The 20,419-nt window shown below is 38.1% G+C and overlaps 1 protein-coding gene across 2 annotated transcripts in view; it reads left to right on the top strand.

Annotated features, from left to right (window-relative positions):
* The window catches only part of MDM1 (Mdm1 nuclear protein), a 45,019-nt gene that overhangs the window by 17,442 nt on the left and 7,158 nt on the right, over window positions 1-20,419 (top strand). For both annotated transcript variants that reach the window (XM_043964996.1, XM_043964995.1), the window contains 5 exons: window positions 3,804-3,886; window positions 3,976-4,075; window positions 11,761-11,799; window positions 12,149-12,324; window positions 13,286-13,579. In XM_043964996.1, the coding sequence (XP_043820931.1) occupies window positions 3,804-3,886; window positions 3,976-4,075; window positions 11,761-11,799; window positions 12,149-12,324; window positions 13,286-13,579 (692 nt within the window). The remainder of the gene's footprint in view (window positions 1-3,803; window positions 3,887-3,975; window positions 4,076-11,760; window positions 11,800-12,148; window positions 12,325-13,285; window positions 13,580-20,419) is intronic.

The raw sequence follows: 20,419 nt of genomic DNA, 5'->3' as shown, positions 1-20,419 counted from the left end.
GGAAAAGGAAATGGCAAACCACTCTAGTATCTTTGACAAGAAAACCCCAAATGGAGTCACGAAGAGTAGGACACAACTGAAAACTGCTGAACAGCAAACAACAAAGTCTGGAAAGGCAGCGTGGAGCCAGCTTGGGAACACAAGCCCCCTGAGGGAAGAGACCTGTTTGGTTTTGTCTTTGCATCCCCAAAACATAACAGTACCTTGTAACTATTGAACAAATGTCTGTTGAATTGTAAGTTTAGAATAGATATTATGGATAGAAAGAAGTCCAGTTTGGCTGGTGTGTAGTGCAGGTAGAAAGGTAAGGTACTGGGTCATGAAGTTTTCTTCAGTGTCACATGTTGGGCTTTGGACTCCCTTTAACTGGCATTAGGGGTCCCTGAAGCAGAAGTAGGGTATGGTTAGATCCATGCCTCAAGACTACTCCAGGTGAAGGTGTCAGGTGGTGGAGAGTGGTTAGGAAACTAAGGCAGGATCCAGGTGGGAAGTAGCAAGGCCCAGACTAGGCTAGCTCGGGTCAGAAAGGAGAGAGCAGTCATAGGACTTGATAACTGTTTGGATATGGAAGGATGAAGAAGATAACTGGGGAGATGTGGTGCATTTGATGGGAAAAAGAAGGAATTGGTTTTGGAAGAAAGGAGTAGTTTGGCTTCCTGGTGTTTACTTCCATTTCATTTCAAACACTCATAAATGTAAGACACTGTTCTAGGGAATACAAACACAAGCCCTTAATCCCTTTTCTCAAGGTGCCTACGTTTTACTGGGGGATTAGGAGGTAAAAGGTAATTTGAGAAGGAATTCAGCACTGATGCCTAGGGAGGCGAGGAAACGTTTTTTAGTAGGAGAGATGGCATCTAAGCTGAGCCTTGAAGGAGGCTAATGATTCTAAGAGGGAGGAATTAGGAGAGAATTTCAAGCATGGGTGATACCTTGAAAAGGCAGAGACTGGAGATGAAATACAAAATTTGGGCAGTAGTGGCAACTAGTAGGTCATTTTATCTGACATATAGAGTTTATGAAAGGAAATTATATGAAACAAGTAATTGGGAATCAGATTGTGGAGGGTTTTTTTCCCTTTTTTTTCCCCTGGGCAGTGAGGGTTAAGTGACTTGCCCAGGGTCACACAGCTAGTAAGTGTCAAGTGTCTGAGGCTGGATTTGAACTAAGGTCCTCTCGAATCCAGGGCTGGTGCTTTATCCACTGTGCCACCTAGCTACCCCCATGGAGGGTTTTTAATGTAGACCCATGCCCAAGATGCTTCTGGTACATACAGCCGACTACTTAGGGAATTGGAAATGTGGCCAGCACTCCAGGAGAGTAGTGAGAGCTGGAAAGCTATTTGGGAGATTTATGTCTTATCTCACCAACTGGATGGTAAGCCATCTAAATGAATAATATATCCTAGGATCATAGAATATAGAGCTGGAAGGGGCTTCCGGGGATATCTAGTCCAACCTTCGTTTTACAGATGAGAAAATTGAGGCCGAGGAAGGCTTCAAACAAGTAATAAGCCTCAGGGGTGAGATTTGAATTTAAGTCATCTCACTTGGGGGTAGATGGTACAGTGGAGAAAGTGCCAAACTAATCTTCCTGAGTTCAAATCTGGCCTTACACACGGACTAGCTGTGTGACCCTGGGCAAGTCACTTAATCCTGTTTACCTCAGTTTCCTCATCTGTAACATGAGCTGGAGAAGGAAATAGCAAACCATTCCAGTATCTTTGCCAGAAAACCTTCAAAACTGGATCAGGAAGAGTGGAATATGACTAAAGTGACCGAACAACAACATCTCTCTCAAAAAAAAAAAAAAAAAGGAAAAAGGAAAAAAACCCTAAAACTCTCCCTTGAAACAAGTATAATTACATAAAACAAATCACACATATTAATTTTCTCAAAAATTATCTCATTCTACATCTTTTAGAAATCACCACTTTGGCAAGAGATGGGAGCAAGCTTTGTCATCAGTCTTTTGGTGTCATGACTGGCCATTGCCCTAATTAGAGTTGTTTAAGTCTTTCACAGTTTTTTTTTTTTTTTACATTGATGATTATTAATTGTTCTCCTGGTTCTGCTTTTTTCACTCTGTATCAGTTCATACAACTCTCTTAGGTTTTTCAGAATCCATGCATTTAATCATTTCTTTTTTTTAAGGAGCTATTTCAATAATTTCTTACAGTACATTCTTATAGTATATCATATTACATTATCACTGCGCCACCTAGCTGCCCCTTATTTGTCCTTCATTCTTGAAGAGGACCGTGACATGGGGGATCATGATGTCATGACTTCCACTGAATTGGGTTTAAGTGAGGGAGGGCCATGCAAGGTCACCAACCTCACTCTCTCCTCCAGAGCCATCTGGGCCCAGTGGCAAAATATTTCCTAGTAAGGAAATTCAATCCAGTAAACGTTATCGTCTTATATGTTTCCTTCTCACCAAGTATTAACTAACAGCAAATCTTCTCTCCCCTACAAGTAATAATAATGATTTAAAGTATGCTTAACAGGTTGCTTTAATTTTATTTCAGTTATCCATCTTTTTTGGAAAAGACTATCCATCTATGTGGCATCAGGGGTTGTTAAACCATCCTGGTCAGTGATTTTCCCAAAATGTAGCTCCAGATATGGTATCATTTCCTGACCAGCAAAGATTTTGGATGTGGGGTTTTTTTTTGATAGAAATTTAGGCTGATGAGCACAGTGTATGATATTTTGCTTCTGGCCAGACAACTGAAGACAACCCCTGATGCCGAATCGTACAGGAATGGCCTGAAATATTAGTAAAGATGTGTGTGCTGTCCTGTAGGCTCTGCCTTGAAACTTCTGCTATCGATAGAGCACTGGGTTAGAGTAATGAGAAATCTGACCTAGTTTAACAATTCATCATTTCTATGTCTTTTTTGTGGTGGTTCAGACACAGTTTCATGCTTAAAAATATAAATTTATGTGTATACAAACACACATGGATATAGAGAGTCTTTAATAAAGGCATTTTATTATTTCCCAGTTACACGTAGAGATAGTTTCCAACATCTGTTTTTATAAGATTTCCAATTTCCAATTTTTCTCCCTCCCTCCCCATCTCCCCATAACAGCGGGTAATCTGATATAGGTTTATATGTATATATGTATATATATATATGTATATACATATATATATGTATATATATATATGTATATGTATATGTATAATAACATTAAACATATTTCTCCATTAGTCATGTTATAAGAGAAGAATCAGAGCAAAAAGGAGAAACCTCAAAAAAGAAAAACAACAGCGCCCCAACCAAAAGAAATAGTATGGTTCAACCAGCATCCATATTCCACAGTTCTTTTCTTTCGATAGATAGTCTTTAACAAAAAAGATGGATAACAAATAAAATTAAAGCAACCTGTTACTAGATGCAAAGCAAGTAGGAAAGAAGTGAAAGGGAAAAGGCGTACATAGTGCTAATAATGGTCCTAAAAATATTCAGAATACCAGGTTTTTAGGTATTCTTTTTAAAAAAAGCAAAACAATCCCTACATTCAAAATCTTTGCTGGTCAGGAAATGAAACCATATCTGGAGCTACATTTTGGGAAAATCACTGACCAGGATGGTCTAACAACCTTCTGTAAAACAAACTTCATAGTTCTGTTTGGTGTTGGTGCTTAGCTTTAATTCTTGAATGAATAAAACAAGCTAAATCTATCTTCTTCCTATAGACATATTATGATATAAAATCTAGCATTGTAGAATTCTAAAATCTTCTAATACAATCTTTTAAAAACTAACACTATTTAAATTATTTCAATTTCAGAGCAGTAAAAAAGAAAATTTATCAAAACAGAGGGAAGCAGAAATGGAACCAAAAGACAAAATGTCTCCCCATAAATATCAAAGGTTTGGGCACATGTTTTAGAACAAAAATATCATTCCTTTTAGACCTTGGACTTGGCAAAATGTATTTACTCTTGTTTTCTTTGTACTAGGAAAGCAAACACTGAATATAGAACTAAATTTTTGTCCCCGTCTCAGTATTTATACAGAGATGGAGCTTGGAAACGGGTGAGGGAAAACACGCTGAATCAGGTGAGTGTTTGTAAGCTTAGGTTTTCTTAAGGATACAGAAATGTTACATTCTTGAGGCCTTAGTGATGGAATATGGAATGACAAGTGTATAGCACCCTGTAAAATTGTGTCATGAAAAATAGAGCATGGCCCTGGGGTGTGATCGGCAGGTTTGGACACAGGGGTTTAAAAAGGGTCTGAAGCCCTTTCTCCTTCTTGCACCTGTCTGGGTTCTTCCATGTCTGAGGAAACAGCTTAGATCCTCCTTGCCCCTGCAGAACAGTTAGAGTGCAGCCGTCATTTGTAGAGGCTCCACAGCGACACCCACTGGAAAGGTACCAGTGGAGTCTGGAGTCTGGATCAGGGAATAGGAACTCCTGTGATCTGACAAAGGTTCTGCGGGTGGGTTGTAGAGTCCCTCTCAGAATTGAAAGCTGGCAAGAAGCCATGTGCAGCCATGGGGTGAAATGCAGGCCAGGAGAGCATTAGGATCGCTGACAAATTGTAGTTACTAGTCGGGGTTCTCTGCTTTCACTGTACCTGCGTGTTTTACAATTGAAGTAGAGGCCTAGCAGTTCAATTTAGAGCAGAAATTTATTGGCATAGTTACCCAAATCGGTTATCAGTCTGAGATGGGAGTTTGGGGAGGATTCTGTCCTGCAGCAGCATATTGGAAGCCAGTCCATTCCTGGGGGATGGAGCAGAGACAGCATATCGCAGGCTTTGTGCACAAAGCCCCATTTTCCTCCTGTTCTAATAACTGGGGCCTCTGGGAAGCAGAAGGTGGCTGTCTTAGCTGGAGCTAACAAGACCTAGACTCCTTCTTAGGAAGTGAGCTTCTTGAGAGGAGAGGTTGTTCCATTCTTTGTTTTTATATGTAATACCTGGCACATACTTGGTGCTTAATACATGCTCTTGATTGATCCTGATGCCTTCTATTATTACCAAAGGTTACACACAACCCTCAGGTTGCATTTCACAAAAGGGTAATCTCTTTTCCCATTCAGATCTTCCCTTTATGTTAATTTTGGCATGACTTCACTTTTTAAAAATCAGAAATGGGCATGAGTTCTATAGAAGGAAGGCAATTGAAATAAAATACTTATGTTTTCTTAATTGAGCTTCACGACAACTCTGTAAATAAGTACTTTTATTATCCCCATTTTATAAAATAGGAAACTCAGTCTGAGAGAGGCTAAGTGACATGTATAGATAATGGCATTTTCCAGGAGTTCAGAGGAAGGTGACACTATTGGTGGGCTGCTGGGGGTCAGGGAAATTTTAAGAAAAGGTTTAGGAGACTCCCTTTCGGAAGTCTAGTGGACACGTTCTCAGAATGGTATTTTTTAACTGTATAAAATAAAATGCATAGGATTGTAAAGGAAAATGATTGTTGAAATAGCTGTCAAAATTTTTTTACAATCCATAAATTCCAGGATCCTAGGTTAAAACTTGTGTTCTAAAGGTTGTAGATTCTTAACTTGATAGAACATTTCTTATTTAGGTAAAATAAGACTGGTGAGTCTATCAGGCTATTCAGCTCTTAATTTTACATTTTCAGGGAACTTAGAGGGAGGTAATTTTTTAATGAAGGACCAATATTTTTTTCTTTTCTTTTGTTTTCTTTTCTTCTTTTCTTTTTTTTTTTTTCAGTGGGGCAATGAGAGTGAAGTGACTTGCCCAGGGTCACACAGCTAGTAAGTGTCAAGTGTCTGAGGCCAGATTTGAACTTAGGTCCTCCTGAATCCAGGACTGGTTGCTTTATCCGCTGCACCACCTAGCTGCCCCGCCCCCCCAATATTGTTTTTATGATTCTTTAAAGGAGAAAACTCCCAGTGTCTTTGTATTAATATAGTTTATCCTTTTTTTTTATATGAAAGGGCTAATTTTTATTTTTATTTTTTTGCGGGGCAATGGGGGTTAAGTGACTTGCCCAGGGTCACACAGCTAGTAAGTGTCAAGTGTCTGAGTCAGGATTTGAACTCAGGTACTCCTGAATCCAGGGTCAGTGCTTAATCCACTGCGCCACCTAGCCGCCCCCTAGTTTATCCTTTTAATGAAGATTTCTGAGTGGGTAGAAAATCATGATATTGCAGTAATTGCTACCACTGGTGGTTATAAACATTTTAAATAAATAGTATAGTTGGCATCTGTCCCAAAGGCTGTTAAGGTGAAACAGCATAAAAAAGAAAATGAATTCTAAAAAGAAAAGGGTACCAGAGATTCTTTGTGAAAGGAGACATATGTTACCAGGCATGAGACTACTGAAAATAGAAGAAATTCTAGCTGTGTTGACTCTCATGTATATATAAAATGTGAGGGGTTTAAGTTACATTTTTAATTTGCATTTAATGTAGTTTGTTCTTTTTAACTTTTTCTTTTAAACATGGATTTTTTTTTTCAGATTGCTCTGATTTGGTGGTTGGAAAACTAAGACGTGAATAGAAATAAATGCTGTTTGTGTTTAATTTATATATTATATGATGTAAGCAGAATATGTTGGATGAGCCTGAGAATTCTTGGACTTCTTGTTGGAATTCTCAGTGAAAGTTTTAACTCTTCTAATGAAATTGGCTGTAGGGACAGTGTGATGGAAAAGAACACAGCATTACTGCTTTTAGTTACTCTGACGTATGCATTATAACAGTCACAGAATCATAGCTTGTTTGAACTTGAAAACATCCTCCTGCTCCCTCTGTAGATGGATACCATAGTACCTGCCTCACAGGCTTGTCATGAGAGTCTCTCAAGTGAAGTGCCTCGTAAACCTTATGCCACTCTGTACAGGTCAGGACATCATTACCTAGTCCATCGTTCTTGTTTTGCAAGTGGGGAGAGAGAGGCCCAAAGGGGCTAAGTCATTTGTCCAAGGTCACACAAGTAGACTTGAACCCATGTCTTCTTATTTAAGGTTCACTGTGTTTTCCACTATTCAAGAAACCTAATTTGGGAGATTTGTAATTCTTGTAATTGTGGTTATTTTTAATTAAAATGAACTTTAAGATTCTGTGGGATAAAAATCAATGTAGACCATTGCAACAGATTACTGATGATACACTGACATAATTCATAAAAATTATGTTTAAATGAGTTGGAGGCATTAAATATTATATACCCATGACAAATAGAATTAGATTAACTAACAGTAGAAACCTTGTTAAAAAAATAACATCAGGGGCAGCTAGGTGGTGCAGTGGATAGAGCACCGGCCCTGGAGTCAGGAGGACCTGAGTTCAAATCCAGCCTCAGACACTTAACACTTACTAGCTGTGTGACCCTGGGCAAGTCACTTAACCCCAATTGGCTCACTAAAAAAAAAAAAAATAAATAACATCTGCGTTAGGTAATAATCCTTGGTTTAGTGAGAGATCCTATAAATCACTTTATACATAGGAGACATGTTTCCCTTGCAATATAACTTAACTGGACTTTTTAAAAATCACAGGATCTTTTCATGTTTAAACTACATGAGTATTTTGGTAGAATTGGACAATAGGAAAAAAGTTCTGGAAAAGAATGTTACTTTTAGTGTATCTGTTCAGTGCATTAGACTAATGGTAGTGCTTTTCATATAAGACATTTATGGGGATAATCATTGAATATTAGAGATTTTCTCCAACAGAAGAGCAAATTCTTTTTTTTAAAGTAATAAACATTTTGATTTATAGTTTTGAGTTCCCATTTTTATCCCTCCTTTCCCTCCCTCCCTTCACCCTTCCCTGAGGTAGTAAGGAATCAGATATGGGTTATACATATCTAAAATATTACCATATTATTAGTCATTTTGTACAAGAAAACTTAAATAAAAGAAAAAAATGAAAGAGTGAAAAATAGCATGCTTCAGTCTGTGTTCCATCAATGTCTGTTCTTTCTTTGGAGGTAGATGGTACGCTTCATCAATAGTCAGAAGAGCAAATTCTTAAAACCGAAGATGAGTGCTGCTCAAAGAGCAGAGAAACTCTCCAAGTCTCTGGTTCTGCTTCTTTTGGACTTGATGGATTCTCTAGAGATTTGACATGCTCTTTCCCCCTTTACTTTCCCCAGAGCTCTGCTGCAGGGCTGTGAATATATTTCTCCCATTGCTTCAGTGATACCAGACTTCCTTACTTGGTTTTTAGTTTAAATAGGTTAAAAAAAAAAGACTAAATGCAGTCCTTCTAGGTGGAAGGAATGGTAAATATAAAAATAAAAAAGGTGATTTAGTGTCTTATTCCTTTAGCTTCTATTCTGTGCTATGATTAAAAACCACATAATTTTAAAGGTCTTAAAGTTGGTTTTTTTTTCTTTTTGGTGGGGAAATTGTATAATGGAGGCATATATTTTAAAAACGGCTTCGAACAGTACTTAGGGATAAGCCAACAGGTGGCAGTGTAATGCAAACAAAGGATTTCAAACAACAGAAAAGTTCCTAAAGTCATTTTTTATTCTAAAGGACACAATTAAGCTCGTAGAAAAAAGTACATTATGAACATCTTTTAAAGTATTCATTTTTATGTCCTGTCCTTTCCTGGTGTGTATAATGTATTGCAGTTTAACCCCAAGCCACATACTGTGAAGAAATAGCCCTCTTTTTCTTAAAGAGCTCTCTCACAGACTAGTTCAGGAATTCAGAGAAGGGATTTTTCTTATCAGGGAGCCTGGGGGTTGGGACAGCAGCACATAAAAGCTGAAGATGCTTTGTTGTGTGGGGTGGAAAGGTCCTTAGACTTGGACCTGGACAGGAGACTGAGATTTGAGTCTGTCTCTGCTGCTCAGGAGTTGGGCTGGTGACTTCACTTTCCTGAGCCTTACTTTCTTTATCTCCAAGATGGAGATTGTGGTAAGCAGGACTGTTGTAAGAATCAGATGGAATAATGGGTGGAGACTGCTTTGTAACTTTAAAGCCCTCTGTCAGGGTAAGTGCTTATTATGTGTATTGGAGTATTCAGCAGTTTGGGCATTTGCTCACCCTGAACAAATGGAAATGTATAACCCTGGTAGAGCTAATAGGTTGATTGACAGAATCAGGATCTGAAAAGAAGGGTTCTGGGCTAGAACAGTTTGTAGCTTGAGAAGGAAAGAAGAAAGGAAGCAAGTATTTGTTAAGCACCTACTGCATACCAAACACTGTGCTAAATGGTTAAAAACAGTCTCTCATTTGACCCTCACGACAACCCTGGGAGGTAGGTGGTATTATCATCCCTACTTTAGTGCTGCAGGAACTGAGACAGAGGGTTAATGACTTGTTCAGAATCACATAATTAATAAGAGTCTGAGGCTGAATTTGAACTTGGCTTCCTGGATGCAGGCCCAGTGCTGTGTGCATTGCACCACCTAGCTGCCTCTAGCCACAGGTCTGCAGACTTGTTTTTCCGTGTTCTGGTAACTTTATTTCAATGTAATTGATTCCCTTTGTAATCAAATATTTTTTGTTTTATGCATTTAAAAACATCACTCTGAGAAAGGGTCCATAGGTTTCACCAGACTGACAAATGGGGGTCCATGCTACACAAGAAAGATTAAAAATCCCTTTGCTAGAATAATCAGCTTAACTGAGTAAGATGAACTTGAATAACGATCAATGTAGCATTTTAAGTGAGTTCAAATGTCTCTATCTATGAAACATAAATATAAATACATACGTATGTGTATCACAGAGTTGAGGTGAGCCTGCTTAGATAGAAGTCTTTCTGGAAAAAGACTTGGGGGTGAGTGTCATTATGAGTGACCAGTGTGATATGGCCCCCTCCCCAAACCCCTCCTGTAACGTTGGGTTGTGTTCAGTGCTGCTGAGCGGCTAGGACCAGGGAGATGATAATTCTGTCACGCTCTTGCTTGCTCTTGACCACCTTTGGGGTATCATGTTCTGTGCTTGGAGCCACCGTTTAGGAAGAACGTTGATAAGCATGGGAGCATCCAGGAGAGCATGGTCAAGACGGTGAGGGGCCTAGAAGGACTGGATGAGGACCTGGGAATGTTTAGCTTTGAGAAGGGGAGATTTGGGGGCAAGATCATCATTTAAGCATTTGTTCAGTGCATACTGTATGTCAGGTAATGTGCTAGGAGCTAGAGATGCAAACAACAAAAATGTCACAATCCCTTTCCTCAAAGAGCCTGAGATTTATTATGTATGTACCAAGTACATGCAAGATATATTTGTTTTCTTTTTCATTTTTTTTTGGGTGGGGCAGTGAAGGTTAAATGACTTGCCCAAGGTCACACAGCTAGTTAGTGTCAAGTGTCTGAGGCTGGATTTGAACTCAAATCCTCCTGAATCCAGGGCTGGTGCTTTATCCACTGCACCACCTAGCTGCCCCAAAATATGTTTTATTTAAAAAAATTTTTTTTTTTTTCGGTAGGATCAGGGGACGACCCCAACAGCTAGGAAGGTCAGGGCCTCATTTTGGAGATGGCCTTTGAAAGAAAACAGTTTCTGGGAGGCAGAGGTTGGGAGAGAGGGCATTCCCAGCATTTGGTCCTATCTGTGTGTAGGCATGGTGATGAGAGATTGCAGTTTTCTGTGTGAGGAATAGCAACACGGCCAGTTTGGCCAGATGGCAGAGTACGTGAAGCAGAGCAGTCATAATAAAGCTGGAAGGAGATTGGACTCAGTTTCTTACCCCCCCCTCACCCCCCCCCCCCGCCCCATCTTAATAGTATTTTTTTTCCAGTTACAAGTAAAGATAGTTTTCAACATTCTTTTTTTTTTTTTTTTTAGTGAGGCAATGGGGGTTAAGTGACTTGCCCAGGGTCACACAGCTAGTAAGTGTTAAGTGTCTGAGGCCGGATTTGAACTCAGGTACTCCTGACTCCAGGGCCGGTGCTCTATCCACTGCGCCACCTAGCTGCCCCCAACATTCATTTTTATAAGATTTTGAGTTCGGAATTTTCTCCCTTCCTCCCTTCCCTCCCCCTTCTCAGGACAGCAGCCAATCTGATACAGGTTATATATGTACAGTCATGTTAAACCTATTTCCACAATAGTCATGTTGTAAAAGAAGAATCAGAACAAAAGGGAACAAACCTCAAGATAAAAGTAAAAATAGTAGGCTTCAATCTGCATTCAGATTCCACAGTTTTTTTTCTGGACGCGTATAGCATTTGGTTGGACCCGGTTTTTAAAGGGCTTTAGGAAGCTAGATAGAGGAGTTTGTATTGATCCTAAAAGTAATGGGAAGCCCCTGGAGTTTACTGAATCAGGCAGGTCCATAGTCAGGTGCCCTTCATGTGAGGAATGCTTCTTTGGTATCATTGTGGAGAAGGGAGAGCCATGTCCACATAATTGAAGGCCTACCCTTTGGAGAAAAGGATTAGGTGTATTCTCCTTGGACCCACAGGGTGGAAGTAGGGGCAGGGGCTGGAAGTTGCAGAGGTAGATTTTGGCTTGTGAGGAAAAACTTGCTGCCAGTTAGAGCTCTCCTATAGCGTATACATGTCTTAGAAGGCACGGATGGGATCTGCCCCACCAGAGGGCTTCAGTCAGAGGCTGGCTGACCACTGGGGAAGGGTTGTTGCCGAGAAGATTTTTATTCAGTTCTGAGTTGGACCTAATGACCTCCAACGGCCCTTCTATCTCTGAGATTTTGGGGAATAGTGTTGGGTCAATTCTATGTGTGTCCAAAAGTGAGGGTGATGCTTGATGTGTGATTGATTGGTTCCCAGTGATGATAATACGGTGTTGTCACACTGATGTATTTCAAATGTGTTTTCTGTGTTCCTCCTCCTAGGGTTCTCAAAACACTTTAAATGCCCTGTGGTACGCTGAGGTTGGTTGCTTCGGAGTTTTTAAAACAATCTAATGCATAGAATATTTGTGCAAGCTCAGACTGAAAATAAAATAGACTCCAAAATTGCTGTCTTCTTAGTTGCTACATGATCTTCCTGCCTGCTGAATGAATAACGAGCACTGTGCTTTAGCTTGATCCTTCTCATTTCTGCCTCAGAATGCACAGTCATGTAAATGTGGCGAATTTTTCTTTTCTTTTTTTTTCCTCTTCATTTCGTGGCCTAATTCGTGCTGTGGATGTTCAGGATTGTCTGTCTTGTGCTTTTTTATATAAGTAACAAAACAGATTTTTTATAATGATGCGTGACATCTGGATTCTTCCTGTCTAGGTCAGAGAACTTCGAGAGAAAGCAGAGTTTTATAGGAAACGGGTACTTGGGACACATTTTTCCCGGGATCATCTGAACCAGATTCTCTCTGATAACAATTGCCTATGGGATGTCTCTTCTGTGTCCAGCTCAGAAGGCACTATTAGTAACAACATCAGAGCCCTAGATCTTGCTGGGTGAGAGCCCTTTTAGATAGTGAAACAATTCATTATAGTTACAAAACTGGGATTAAAAGAAATGGAACGATTATATCAGAAAATGACACCTATCACTCAGACTTAACTGTACTAAAGTATTACTCATTTAATAGCTTAAAGTTATGTTTAATTTTTTAGTGCACAGAATAAAACTGGAAGGTAAGAAGTGAATTTGATGTATTTCTTTTGGAATTTTTTATAATTTGGGGATCAAATATTAATTTTTCTGGAATAGATGTCAAAGCATTTGAAAAGTAAAAATCACTTGAGATCTTGTTGATTCAGAAGTGAATGCCAATAAATAGGCACCAGAGAACATGTGCCATAGGAAGTAGGAGCAGACACACTTCTGACCCGCCCACCAGAAGAGCACAGGGTCTCCTTGCTCTCTATGGGTGCAGATTGAACGATGTATAAACATTTGCCACGTCCCTGGATGGAGTTTTCCTCATTTTCAGACCTGTTTGTGCCTTTAAAATGAGTCCTTGTACGGGAAGACTTTGTAACAGTGCAGGTGGCCATCTGGGCCTCGTGACTTGCCAGTGCTGTGTATGAGCTGTTGTCAGTGTGGGTTTTTGGGCCTGACTTCACAAGTGGATTTTCATGTGACTACTACTGCGACTGCAACATGCAACTAATTGCTTTATTATCTAAATTTTGGGTAAACTCCAGATGACTGCTTTCATTTACTGTTGTTTAAAGCGAATCTATTTGTATACATTACTCCTTGTCCTTTGTATCCATTGCAGTAGCATAAGATATTGAAAATATGTATATATACATACATCTATATGTATATATCAATACACACATTATTTAGATATAGGTATACATAAATAATGTATATTATGGATAATGGAGGGGAATAAGCTGGAATAAAATTATTTCAAAATGAGAAGCTACATTATTAGCTTATAATTAAATTGTTTTGGTTATACAGAGTTCCTGCAGGTCACAAGGCATTGCAGAGCCATGATTCCAAAAAAATAGCTGAAGAAAGGCCACCTTTGGCAACACAATGCCAGAAAGATACAACAGAACAATTGGGTGTGTCAGATGCTCCCACCCTCCCCGTTAGAAGAAGACTGGCTTGGGATGAAGGCAACACGGGTGATCAGATACAGAGAAGAATGCAAGAAGAGAAAGATGAAAATGACAAGCAGGATGGTGTTGAGAAGGACAAGGAATTAGAAGAAAATGATAGTGATGCCAGGAGAGACAGGATCCAGGAAGGGTGAGCATTTTTATTGCTATTATAGCAAGTCACTTTTTCTCTACATTGGACTTTATAGTTATGTACTTAGTTTGATGATTAATATGTAAGAGGCAAAAGATTTATTTGATAGTCCATTTTGTTAGCAATCAAGTAAAATGTCTGTTAAATTTTGAAATTTGTAGATAGATCGCAGCCTATTTTGCATAAACATCATACAATAGGGTTCCTTTATATGACATTGCTAAGGTTAAGAATTTGGCTCAGTTATTTCCTGTGGAACACTGAACTCCCCTACAGTTCGGTTGTCCTGTGGTCCTTTCCCCATAATTGGAGTTCCTTGTTTCCTTTGATTACGTTTTTAAGTTAGCATGGGGCTGACTTCCGATGCCAAGATGGCAGAGTGAGGATGTAATGCTCCGAAGCGCTCCCACATTTGCTCTCCAAACCAATGGAAAACTGCCTCAGAATCATTCCAGGATCAGGGAAGCAGCTTACCAGCCTGGCAGGAAAGGTCTGTTTTACCTGGGTGGGGGGAAGTGAAGTATGAGAGCAGCAGCAGCAGCAGCAGCAGTTTCTAGGCTCACAGCAGGGAGCCTGAAGCAGGGCTCTGAGCCTAGGGTAATCCACTAGGGAGGCCCCACCAACCTGCAAACCAGCAGCCCCCTAGATAAGTGAGTAGTCTGGGCAGCATAGCAGGGACCATCACCAGCCACCCCTCTCCCAAGGCCTTGACTCCACTGCTGACCAGTGGTGAAGCCCCGCCCAAAGCTGAGCAACAGCAAGTTCTCGCCCCTGGGCCCTAACAGCAGAGAGACTCTTTTTCCATAGCAAACCAGCAGCAGGGGGCCCAACTTGGGCAGATCTGAAACAAAATTATTCCTCCAGGGCCTGTTAACAGAGAAGCCCTGTTAACATAGCAACCCAGAAGTAGGGCACCACCCCTTGGGCAGACCAGCAACAAGAGCCCTCCTCCAGAGCCAACCACCAGAAAGACTCTGTCAGCTATAGCAACCCGGCAGCAGGGCACCACCTCTGGGGAAGGCCAGCTCACACCCAGGGGAGGCTAAAAGGAGGACCAACCCTCCAATACCAGTCAGAAGGGAAGCTTACTCTACAGAGAAACCAAGTGGCTAAGCCCTGAAGTCCAGTGAAAGCTCCCAGTAAGACCCAGAGTCTCAGCACAAAAACTAGGGATAGTGTAGAAATAGAGCCCAGTTCTCTTATAATAACACCAAGTCACATAAAGGGCATAAAATTGAGCAACCCCCCCCCCCCCAAATCTTGACTATAGAAAGTTACTATGGTGATAGGGAAGATCAAGGCATAAACTTAGAGGAGGACAATAGTAACAAAATGGCTAAAGGTGACGCTTTAAAGAAAAATGTAAATTGGTCTCAGGCCCAAAAAGAATTCCTGAAAGTTTTTAAAAGAACTTTAAAAAGCAAATTAGAGAAGTAGAATCAAAAATGGGAAAAGAAATGAGTGTAATGCAAGAGAACCATGAAAAAAGAATCAATAGCTTGGGAAAATATATTAAAAAAATTACTGAGGAAAATAACTCCCTAAAAAACCAGAATTAGCCAAATGGAAAAGGGAAGTGCAACAGGTCACTGAAAAAAAGAATTCTTTAAAAATTAGAATTGAACAAATGGAAACCAATGACACTATGAGATATCAAGATATGATAAAACAATAAAAAAAAATAAAGAAATAGAATAAAATGTGAAATTTCTCATTGGAAAAATAACTGACCTAGAAAATAGATCTGAGAGAGATAATATAAGAAATATTGAACTACCTTAAAGCTCATGATCAAAAAAGCACCCCCCAAAACCTGGACAATATCTTTCAAGAAATAATCAAAGAAAACTTCCCTGATAAATTAGAACCAAAGGGCAAAATAGAAATGGAAAGAATCCACTAATCACTGCCTGAAAGAGATCCCAAAATGAAAACTCCCAGGAACATCATAGCCAAATTTCAAAGCTCACAGGTCAAGGAGAGAAAGTATTGCATGCAGCCAAAAAGAAACAATTTGGGGCGGCTAGGTGGCGTAGTGGATAAAGCACCGGCCCTGGATTCAGGAGTTCCTGAGTTCAAATCCGGCCTCAGACACTTGACACTTACTAGCTGTGTGACCTTGGGCAAGTCACTTAACCCCCATTGCCCCGAAAAACAAACAAACAAACAAACAAACAAACAAAAACAAAACAAAACAAAAAAGAAACAATTCAAATATCAGTCAGAATTACACAGGATTTGGCAGCTTCCACATTAAAGAACCATAGGGCTTGGAATATGATATACTGAAAGGCAAAGGAGTTAGGTTTATAACCAAGAATCACCAACCCAACAAAATTGAAAATAATCTTTCAGGGGAAAAATGGATATTTAATGAAATAGAGGATTTTCCAGCATTTGTGATTAAAAGGCCAGAGTTGAATAAAAAATTTGACCTCTAAATGCAAGACTCAAAGGAAACATAAAAAGGTAAAAAAGAAATAAGAAAGAAAAAAATGTAAGAAATTCCATAAGGTTAAAAACTATTTATATTTCTATATGACAAGATAATATTTGTAAATCTTAACCAGTTAGAAGAAGTATATGTAGAGAGGATGTGGTTTTAAGGTGACATTGGTGGTATGATAATATTTATAATTCTTTAACATTATTATAAAAGTAATAAGAAGGAGTATATGTAGACAGAGTATATGGTTATAAGGTGACATTGATGGGATGATACTCCCAAAACAAAGAGGTCATAAAGAAATTGCATGGAAGAAGGAGGGGGAAATTGAACGGGATAAATTGTCCCATAAAAAAGAGGCATGAAAGAACTATTATAATGGAGGGGAATATGGGGGTGGGGAGGATTGGGAGGGTAAAGATTAAACCTTACTCTCATCAAAGTTGACTCAAAGAGGGAATAACATATACACTCAGTTGGATATAGAAATCTATCTTACCCTATAAGAAAGTTAGAAGGGGGAGGCTGGACCAGTAGAAAGGAGGGGATATTGAGGGAGGTGGTGATCAGAAGTAAAACACTTGTGAGGAGGGAAAAAGTGGGGGGATAAATAGGCAAAATAGCATGTAGAGAAATAAAGTTATTATAACCACATGTGAATGGGATGAACTCACCCATTAAACAGAAGTGGGTAGCAGAGTGGATTAGAAACCAAAATCCTGCCATATGTTTATGTGAAACACATTTGAAGTAGAGAGATAACATACAGGGTAAAGGCAAGGGGCTGGAACAGAATCTTTTATGCTTCAACTAAAACAAGGGAATCTGGGGTAGCGATCATAATTTCAGGCAAAGCAAAAGTGAAAATAGATCTAATTATAAGAAATAAAGAAGGAAACTATATGTTCCTGAAAGGTACCATAGACAATAAAGTCATATCAGTTCTTAACATATATGCACCAAATGGTATAGCATCTGAATTTTTGAAGAAGTTGAATTAGTTACAGGAGGAAATAGATAATAAAACTATACTAGTGATTATACCTATATAACCTGTATCAGATTACTTGCTGTCTTGGGGATGGAGAAGGGAAAGGAGGGAGGGAGAAAAATTTGGAACTAGAAATCTTACAAAAACAAATTTTGAAAACTATCTCTACATGTAACTAGAAAATAATAAAATACTTTTATGATAAAAAAATAAAACTATACTAGTGGGGGACCTTAACTTTCCCCTCTCAGAACTAGATAAATATAACCAAAAAATGAACAAGAAACAAGTTAAGGAAATGAATAAAATTCTGGAAAAGTTAGATATGATAGATCTCTGGAGAAAATTGAATGGGAATGGAAAGGAATATACCTTCTTCTCAGTGGTACATGGGGCTTACACAAAAATTGACCGTGTATTAGGGCATACAAACTTCACAACCAGATACAGAAAAGCAGAAATAGCAAACACATCCTTTTCAGATCATAATGCAATAAAAATTACATTCAATAATGGATAATTGAAAAAAGAGATTAAAAATCAATTGGAAATTAAATAATATGATCCTAAAAACCAAGTGGGTCAAAGAACAAATCATAGAAATAATAAAAAAAAAAGAAATAATCGATTATTTCACTGAACAGAATGATAATGGATGAGACAACATATCAGAATTTATGGGTTGCAGCCAAAGTGGTACTTAGGGGAAAATTTATATCCTTTACTTCTCACATCAATAAAATAGATAAAAAGCAGATCAATGAATTGGGCAAGCAACTAAAAAAGCTAGAAAATGAACAAATTAAAAATCTCCAATTAAACACCAAATTGGAAATCCTGAAAATAAAAGGAAAGATTAATAAAAATTGAAAATAAGAAAACCATTGAATTGATTTTAAAAAACAAAAACTAGAAGGTGGTTTTATGAAAAAAAAACTAATAAAATAGATAAACTGTTGGTTAATTTGATCAAAAAAAAAAAGGAAAGAAGAAAACCAGATTACTAGTATCAAAAATGAATGAAGAGGAAATTAAGACAATTGTTAGGAACTATTTTGCCCAATTATATGCCGATAAATTTGCCAATCTAAATGAAATGGATAAATATCTACAAAAATATAAATTGCCCAGATGAACAGAAGAAGAAATAAAATACTTAACTCAATTTTAAAAAAAGAAATTGAATGAGCCATCAGTGAACTTCCTAAGAAAAAATCCCCAGGATTCACAAGTGAATTTTACCAAACAATTAAAGAATAATTAATTCCAATACTATATAAGTTATTTGAGAAAATAAATGGAGTCCTATCAAATTCTTTTTATGAGACAAATATGGTGTTGATACCCAAACGAGGAAGAGCCAAAACAGAGAAAGAAAATTATAGACCAATCCCCCTAATGAATATTGATGCAAAAATTTTAAATAAAATATGAGCAAAAAGACTATAGTAATACATCACAAGGAATATGTACTATGACCAGGTGGGATGTATACCAGGAATGCAAGGCTGGTTCAGTATTAGGAAACCATCAACATAATTGACCATATCAATAACAAAACCAAAAGAAATCATATGATAATTTCAAAAAGCCCTTAACAAAGCACAACACCTATTTCTATTAAAAACACTAGAGAGTATAAGAATAAATGGAGCTTACCTTAAAATGATAAGTAATATGTATCTAAAACCATCAGTGAGCATTATCTGTAATGGGGATAAGCTAGAAGCCTTCCCAGTACAATCATGGGTTAAGCAAGGATGCCTATTATCCCTTCTGTTATTTAATATTGTACTAGAAATGTTAGCTATAGCAGTAAGAGAAGAAAAAGAAATTAAAGGAATTAAAATAGGTAATGAGGAAACAAAACTCACTCTTTGCAGATGGTATGATGTAATACTTAGAAAATCCTAGAGAATCGACTAAAAAACTACTTGAAATTATTAACAACTTTAGCAGAGTTGCAAGATACAAAACGAACCCACATAAATCATCAGCATTTCTATATATTACCAACAAAGTCCAGCAACAACAGATAGAAAGAGAAATTCCATTTAAAATAACTGTGGACAATATAAAATACTTGGGAGTCTACCTGTCAAGACAAACACAGGAACTATATGACCAGAACTATAAAACACTTTTCACACAGATAAAGTCAGATCTAAACAATTGGAAAAATATTAATTGCTCATGGGTAGGCCAAGCCAAAATAATAAAGATGATAATCCTACCTAACTTTATTTATTTAGTGCTATACCAAACTATCAAAAATATTTTGTAGATTAAGAGAGCATGGAATCATATATATGTCAGATTTATGGACAGAAGGAGAATTTATGACCACAGAAAATATAGCGAGCAATACAAAATGTAAAATAAATAATTTTGATTATATAAAATTAAAGAGTTTTTGCACAAACAAAACTAATGTAACCAAGATTATAAGGGAAGCAGAAAACCAGGAAAGAATTTTTGAAACAAGTATCTCTGATGAGGGCCTCATTTCTTAGATATATAGAGAACTGAATCAGATTTATAAAAATATGTCATTCCCCAGTTTGTAAATGGTCAAAGGATCTGAACAGACAAAGAAATCAAAGCTTTCTGAAGTCATGTGAAAAAATGCTCTAGATCACTATTGATCAGAGAAATACAAATGAAAACAACTCTGAGGTATCACTCCACATATATCAGAGTGACAAATATAACAAAAAAGGAAAATACTGGATGTTGGAGGGGATATGGGAAAACTGGGATGCCAGTCCACTGTTGTTGGAGTTGTGAATGCATCCAGCCATTCTGGAGATAAAGGACTATAAAACTGTGCGTACCCTTTGATCTAGCAGTACCACTGCTGGGTTTATATTCTAAAGATATTCCCCCCAAAAGAGAAAAATACTTATTTGTATAAAAATATTTATAGCAGCTCTTTTTATAGCAGCTAAGAATTAATTGGAAATCAAAGGAATGCCCATCAACTGAGAAATGGCTAAACAAGCTATGGTAAATGATTGTGATGGAATATTATTGTGTTATAAGAAATGACAGGGGCAGCCAAGTGGTGCAGTGGATAAAGCACCGACCCTGGATTCAGGAGGACCTGAGTTCAAATCAGACCCCAGACACTTGATACTTACTAGCTGTGTGACCCTGGGAAAGTCAATTCTCATTGTCCTGCAAAAAAAGAAAAAAAAGAAAGAGAAAAAAGAAATGATATGCAGGATGATTTCAGAAAGGCCTGGAAAGACTTGTATGAATTGATATATAGTGAAGTGAGCAGAACCTGGAGAATGTTGTGCACAGTGACAACAATATTGTTTCATGAATAACTGTGAATGACTTAACTATTCTCAGCAATATAATTATCCAAGGCAATCCCAGAGGAGTAATGATGAAG

This window comes from Dromiciops gliroides, chromosome 5, assembly GCF_019393635.1.
Source record: "Dromiciops gliroides isolate mDroGli1 chromosome 5, mDroGli1.pri, whole genome shotgun sequence".
NCBI lineage: Eukaryota > Metazoa > Chordata > Mammalia > Microbiotheria > Microbiotheriidae > Dromiciops > Dromiciops gliroides.
Note: the sequence above shows the minus strand (reverse complement) of the source record. Positions and strands in the feature narration are given on the sequence as shown.